Here is a 7,463-nt window from a genome sequence, read left to right on the forward strand (position 1 = left end):
TCCTTTCTAAAGCTAATTGAATCTTCCTAAATGCCAGGATGCATTTTTCCTACATACTCGCCCTTCCACCCATGCATACAACTGTTTGCAAGTTACATTTACCCATATTAGATAGCCCAAGAGTCAGAACACTATTCCTCTTGGAATTCTTTTCCAAGCCCATACCAGGTTGTCAAAGTTGTCAGATGAGATATCAATAAGTTGACATCGAGCCAAATTTAACTCTAACCCAACGGCCAGAGAAAAAAAATTCAAATAATTTAGACATTTTTCAATGTTTAGTTTGTTAGCATGTAAGAAGGTGATTTGGTTATCAGCAAAACCTTATGCATTGATATGTTCATTACCAATTTGTAATTCTTTGAGATTACCAATTCTAGATTGAGCACTTAAAAGGCAAAAGAGAGGGTGTGTATCCACAAAAAACAACAAGAGACTCAGAGGGCATCCTTGCCTTACAGATCTTCACACTAGAATATCTACATAGAGTTCCCCATTAACCACTATATTGGACACATCATCCTTCCCCAAAATTATGATACAAGTAGCCATTCTAGGCCCAAACCCTAACTTCTCCAATATTCTAGCCACAAAGTCCCATATGATAGAGTCAAAAGCCTTAGCAAAGTCCCAGCTAAAGCAGCACCATTTTTTGATTGGTCTTTTGGCAGGCCTCAACTCCCAGCATCACTGTCAATATATTATCTAGAATAGATCTACCCCCAATAAATCAAGATTGAGCTACATGAATACCTTTCTTAAAAAATGGGGATATTCTCACTGCAATGGCATTAGCCATCTTTTTATACAGAATACCCATCATGGTGATGGGTCTCCAGCCAGATAAGGAGGCAAGGAATGTCTTCTTAGGCAACAATTTGTTGATGATGTAGGGTCCATCGCTCTCTCTCTCTCTCTCTCTCTCTCTCTCTCTCTCTCTCTCTCTCTCTCTCTATATATATATATATATATATATATATATATTGTGGTACAATGTGTATGTCCCCTGGCATGTTCGACCACCTAGTGTGGAAAGACTCATGGTAGATCTTGGTAGAGTCCATTCTTGGCATGTACTCTCTCTATACTTAATATAAGGAGCTACTCTTGTATGCAGGAGGCAGACTCGTTCTAGTCGTATCTTGCCTCACACCCATGCACATTACATTGGTGGAGGCGACGGGCACTTCCCTATTTGGTTCTTGATTTTCTTGGGTTTCTTCTTCTATTACACATGTCCTACCCCTGGGATACTGGCTAGAGAGAGAGAGGGAGGGAGAGCCGTCGCAAGCCTGTTTGTTGCTGTTGCATCCCATTGCTACGAAATTGAGCTACCTTGTGACCAATAGTCACCAAAAATCTCGACATTGCTAGGCTCAATCAACAAAGTTTTCTCTCCATGAAACCCTATATATAACCCTTGTGACTGTAGCCTCTATCTCCGGCCTTCATGCGCGCAAGTGATGCTCACATTTTTGTGATGGTGCTGTTGCTCGTGGTTGGTGTTGCAGTTACTAGCTGCTCATGATGTAGATAGTTGCAATGCACCACAAACCTCTTGCAAGCTCTTCAAGTGTTTCCATGGCTGCTACTGAAGCTTTCTTTGCTCCTCCATCTGAAGAGAAGAACATGAAGAAGGTTGCTCCCAAGAAGGTAAAGTCTGCTACACCACCGAGTACATTGGGACCTACTCACCCAGTTATCTTCACATTAGCTGGGAGGTCATAAACCCACTGAAGGAGAGGATTGGTTTCAGTAAATATGCCATTGCCAGCAAGTACGTAGATTCCAAGTATAAGGGTGTTCTTCCTCCCAACTTCAAGAAGCTTTTATCAGTGCTTTCAGCTTCAAGAAGCTTTTGTCAACACTTGGAAGTTGAAGCTCCGAATTGTTTAGGGTTACTGGGCAAGAAGAGTTGCTGCGATGTTGTAGAGGTGCCTTTTGTGGACGGGTGTGCTCAAGAGCTTCCATTTTTACTTTCATTAGTTGGTTTTTCTCAAAAAATTCTAATTTTTCATTTTCAACTTAGTAATCTAGTAGAGTCTTGGCCGATCAATAAAGCGTCATCATACACCGAGCCCCTTATGGAGATGGATGCATGTCACAAAAGTATCGCACTCAATTCTCACTTAGCTATTCCTCACTTAGCCATTTGTATTGGGATAGTGACATAATGCATTGCCTAGATATGTTGGGAAGTGATTTTTGTCAAATCGAGTCCTCTCAAAATCAAGCCACTTAGGCGTTGTATGCTCACTCCCCTTGGATGAGGCGTTGGAGGTGATGCAGCCCTTTCAGTCGCGTCTATTTCAGTCACATCTAGTCCTTTTTTAGTTCAAAATTGTAAAAAGATGTTCTTATTTTTCTCCCTAAGGGGGTGGTGTGGTGTGTATGTCCCTTGGCATGTCCGACCACCTAGTGTGGGAGGACTCATGGTAGATCTTGGTAGAAGCCATTCTTGGCATGTACTCTCTCTATACTTAATATAAGGAACTGCTCTTGTATGCAGGAGGCAGACTCGTTCTGGTCTTATCTTGCCTCACACCCATGCACATTACAATATATATATATATATATATATATATATATATATATATATATATATATATATATATATATATATATATATATATATATATATATATATATATATATATATAACGTGTGTGTGTGTGTGTGTGTGCAATAGTTGGTGAGGAGACATATAGCTTTCTTGATATATATATATATATATATATATATATATATATATATATATATATATATATATATATATATATATATATATATATATATAGAGAGAGAGAGAGAGAGAGAGAGAGATGGTATCCTCAATCAAGAAAGCTATATGTCTCCTCACCAACTATTGCACACACACACACACACACACACACACACACACACGTTTTATATATATATATATATATATATATATATATATATATATATATATATATATATATATATATATATATATATATATATATATATATATATATAAGCTATATGTCTCATCAATAGCTACTGCGCGCACGCACACACACACACACGCGTGTATGTGTGTGTGTGTGTGTGTGTGTGTGTGTGTGTGTGTGTGTGTGTGTGTGTGTGTGTGTGTGTGTGTGTGTGTGTGTGTGTGTGTGTGTGTGTGTGTGTGTGTGTGTGTGTGAGAGAGAGAGAGAGAGAGAGAGAGTACTCCATCAGTTGGTGCTAGGTAAAACACAATGACCTTTCCCAATGGCTGTTGGAAAAATAGTGTATACAGACATGTAGAAGTTGATTGTATAAGTTGACTTAATTGCAAGGTACACACACACACACAAAAACAAATATGTATGTACACCTACAGATAGTTTTTAGTCGTGTGACCATGTGTTTATCCCTTGTATGTATGCTTGTTTCAAAAAAAATCCATCATGTGAAAAAATATGTCCTAATCTTTCATGCAAAAAAGAAAATTCAAATTATGCACATTCTTTTATTGCATAAAAGGATCTTTAAAATGCTAGACATTATGTAAAATTGTGTAACATCTAAATGAATTATACTAGAAGTGAGTTCATGAGAGGAGTAATAATTTCAATTCAAAGTCAACTTTGTTTTTTGCATAACCAAACAATTACAAACTCAAGACATGCTCGTATGGACCCATGCCTTCAAAGTCAACTTCTTATCACCTTTTATATATAGATAGATAAATATTATATATATATATATAGAGAGAGAGATAGATAGAGAGAGAGAGAGACACACACACACACACAAAAAGAAAGAGAGAGAGAGAGAGAGAGAGAGAGAGAGAGAGAGAGAGAGAGAGAGAGACTTAATCTCTCATGTGCTTCAAAGGATAATCCTCCATAAGGTAGTTTAATAATAGCCTCATTTGTTGATTCATCAAGGTGATCCTAAACCTGACACATATAGATCTCTCCTCTCTTAGTGCTTTGGGTAGAGGACAAAATTGTGTACACAAGAGGGAGCACATCATTTCTTACAAGCTTTGGAGAAAATATCCCTTGCAATCAAGAAAATTATTAAAGCTTGCATTTTAAAAGGCTTGGGATTCTTCTCTTTGTATCTTCGATTGCTTTTTTTCTCTTTTAATGGTACTTGCAAGCAATATTTTGCTATATAATATCAAAAAGAAAATAGTGAGACTAGTCGTGCCTTATACACTCAAAGAGCCACGTGTAGCAAAAGCAAAAACATATGAGGGAAAATTCTTTAAGGAGGGAGAGAGGCTTCAATGTCTATGTCTATGGTCCTTGTCTTGAACTTGAGTTGTTACTATACCCACCCCACATCATCAGTTTGGGTGTACTTGTGCAAGGCTTTCAAGAGCAAAGTGCGCATGCGTTCAAAGATCTCAACATAGTGACACGTGGTACTAGGTGCCAAAGACCCACACTCCTTTTCTTGTGGAAAGTTTTCAGGGTGTGAATCTCCTAAACATTCAATAATTGCTCTACGTATACACCGCACGCTAGTCTTTGCGATCCACGTGTTGTTAATTAGATATTACTTGCTAAATTAATCATATTGATGCTTATTTTATTGCATTCTCGAGTGAAACTCATGCCTTTTTGCTTGTTTTGTGGTTGTCTATATAAATACTTGTGTACCCATACTTTAGCTTACATACACATACCTCCTCTAGAGCCAATCACAAACTCGGAAGCCACAAACCTAAGCTTTATTATACTCTAATGTACTTCATCACAAGTAGACATCTTAACTCACTCACTTTATGCAAGTCTAGGCAAGATTTCCCAAGGTGCCAATCAAAACCTTATAGTTCAAGTTCTTTGTACACCCCAATTGATTCACAATGGAAGCCTTTCCATGGGGCCACAAGGTCTTCAATGTTTCTCAATTCAAGTTGCTTCTTTCCCTTCCTGCCCCTTTCCTTCTACTCTTGTTCCTTCTTCACATAGAGCCTCCTATGCTAAGCTTGTGGAGTGCATTAAGTGGTTTGTTGGAGGGCTTGGGCTCGAGCTCGTCAGGCTTTGTGTTCGTCCTCTTAAATTGCGTTATTGGCACCATAATCGCAAGCGCAAGGATAGATAGTATGATAGAGAAGGCACGTGGGACAAAAGAGGAGCAAAAGACACAAATTTTGAGGAATGATGATGAGGTGAGTGAGAAAATTAAGGATGGGTTGGAAAGTGATGAAAGAAATGAGGTTAGTGGTGATGAGAATGAAGAAGAGAAAATCAAGATGGTTGAGGAATTAGGTGTTAAAATTAAAGAAGAAGGGAAGGCACTAATCAGAGAAGTGAGTGGGGATCACACTCAAGAAGAGGTGAGCTTAGGGGGGGTGAGCTATGGAGACAATCAAGTACTAAGCCGGGGCTCGCTAATTACTAGCTCTGTTGATAATCAAGTGCCAAGCGAGGGCTTGATAAGTACGTCTACCTGTGGGGATAATCAAGTGCCAAGAAGAGATCAGGGGGGCATTACTGCAAAGCAGGGGCGATCAGCAGAGGAGGTATGGGCAGCTATAGTCTCCGGCAAAAATAAGCCATGTAGCGAGAGTAATAACCAGGGTGCAGTAAATGCGAACGCTGCAGAGCATCATCATGCCGCTAATGATGATATTAATAGTGATGCGCAAGAATTGGAGGAGCTCAATCGGAGAGTTGAGGAGTTCATTGCGCGATTCAACCAGCAAATGCGTCTACAGCGCTTGGAGTCGCTGCAACGTCGTGGGCGCCACGTCGTTGTCGGCGGACAAAGCCACTCCCAGTGCTGCCATGGCCACAATGGAGCTTCTCATCTGCAGCTCATGCCGTCTGAAGCTACAGCCGGTCTCTTGGTGGGTTAGAGAAATTAACCCACAACGAGAATGCATACAATATGGCTTGTTTTCTCGTTACAAGCCATATGTGTATGTTTTTTATTGACATTATCCTCAAATACTACTTAGTATAGTATATTATGTAGAAAGCTTTGTTGTTCACGTCAAGAACTTGTTACATTAAGCACTGGGTCTTGTCACTTTTCAAAGGCAAACCGTATTAGACACCTTAACAAGCATTGGGTCCACTCAACTCACTTTGACTTAGAAAACTTAGTAGCTTTTAACCCTCAGTTTAAAAATGATCTACATAGTTATATCTTTTTAATTTGAGAATTTCTTTTAATATGTCAGGACATACTTCTTCTTCCATAGCTATGCAAAACTACATGCTTTTACACTCACAAACTAGAATAGAAAGTGCTTGTTACAAGCAAAACACTCGCAAACTACAATAGAGAGTGCACCCTATTGCAAGTGAATCCATAGTTTGTACTAAAATTTTTCAAAGTAAACAGTCCATACTCTATACTAAAAATTTTATGAGTACCTATGGGAGACATCACCTTGTTTTACTTAAAGACTGTTTGGCTACACTTGCGGAGTGCACTCAATGGTCTGTTTGAAAGGCAGGCCTTGCATTACCCTTTTTAATTGTGTAACTTCCACCATAATTGCAAGCTCGAGGATGAAGAATATAGTAAAGGGGGCATATAAAACAAAAGAGGACCAAACCACAAAAAAAATGAGCATGATGAGGGTGCACATAATGAGGTGAGTGACAAACTTTTTGTGCTGGAACGCGATGAGAGTTGAGGCTACCGATAGTCAAGAAGAGAATATTCATAGCTAGAAAGGTGGAAAAAGTAAACAAGAAGAAAAGTGTGTAGTCACTGTAGTGCCTTGAACACCCTACACAAATCTGCACAAAATGTATTGTAGATGCTTCTAACATGGAGTGGTCATAAAATTCTCGATAAAAATGTATATTTTAATGGGATTCCCACAAATGTAGTGTGTGCATTGTAATATGGGCTCCCAAAACTTCTATGTTCGTAATCATTGGTGATAAAAAATGTGATGAACGTGTTCAATAGCTCTTAGGCATTCAGATTAAAAACCTATGTAGGATTCCCCACATAAACACAACGTAATTCTATATTGATTACAAGTGGAATCAAGATAATATCAAAATATGCTAGTTAACAAAGGCCAAATTTATTCAGAGGTTTTAATTTTCACTATTAGGATGCTTTAGGTACATAGGGATATTTTTGTGTCACCTCTGCGACTCTTTAACGTTGCTACCAGTGTCACTATGGTGATGTCGCATGTTGGATGCCAAATATGTTACTTATGTGGCAAATTTGTGTTTCTTAAGCAATAAAAACGATGTCACCTAGCTGATGCCATGGAATTTACTGCCTAGGTAATGGTTAAGTGATGTTATAATATTTTTTTTCTTTTGGATAAAGGAAGAGAGATCCCCAATTGTGGGAGCTCCGTGCTTGCTACTCTCTCTCTCTCTCTCTCTCTCTCTCTCTCTCTCTCTCTCTCTCTCTCTCTCTCTCTCTCTCTCTCGCGTGCATGCATAGTGACACACACTATAAACACATACACACATCGTATACACTACAAGAGGCTAGGTCTAGAACCACAAGCATTG

General features: G+C 38.9%; 1 protein-coding gene across 1 annotated transcript; it reads left to right on the forward strand.

Moving 5' to 3' along the window:
* Positions 1–4,646: 4,646 nt before the first annotated feature.
* On the forward strand, positions 4,647–6,316 carry LOC147425493 (uncharacterized). The gene has a single exon (XM_086500198.1). It carries the CDS (start codon positions 4,829–4,831, stop codon positions 5,822–5,824), a length of 996 nt encoding a protein of 331 aa, XP_086356324.1. The 5' UTR covers positions 4,647–4,828; the 3' UTR covers positions 5,825–6,316.
* The last annotated feature ends 1,147 nt before the right edge of the window (positions 6,317–7,463 follow it).

This window comes from Adiantum capillus-veneris, chromosome 25, assembly GCF_014529385.1.
Source record: "Adiantum capillus-veneris isolate H3 chromosome 25, ASM1452938v2, whole genome shotgun sequence".
NCBI classification, from domain to species: Eukaryota; Viridiplantae; Streptophyta; class Polypodiopsida; order Polypodiales; family Pteridaceae; genus Adiantum; species Adiantum capillus-veneris.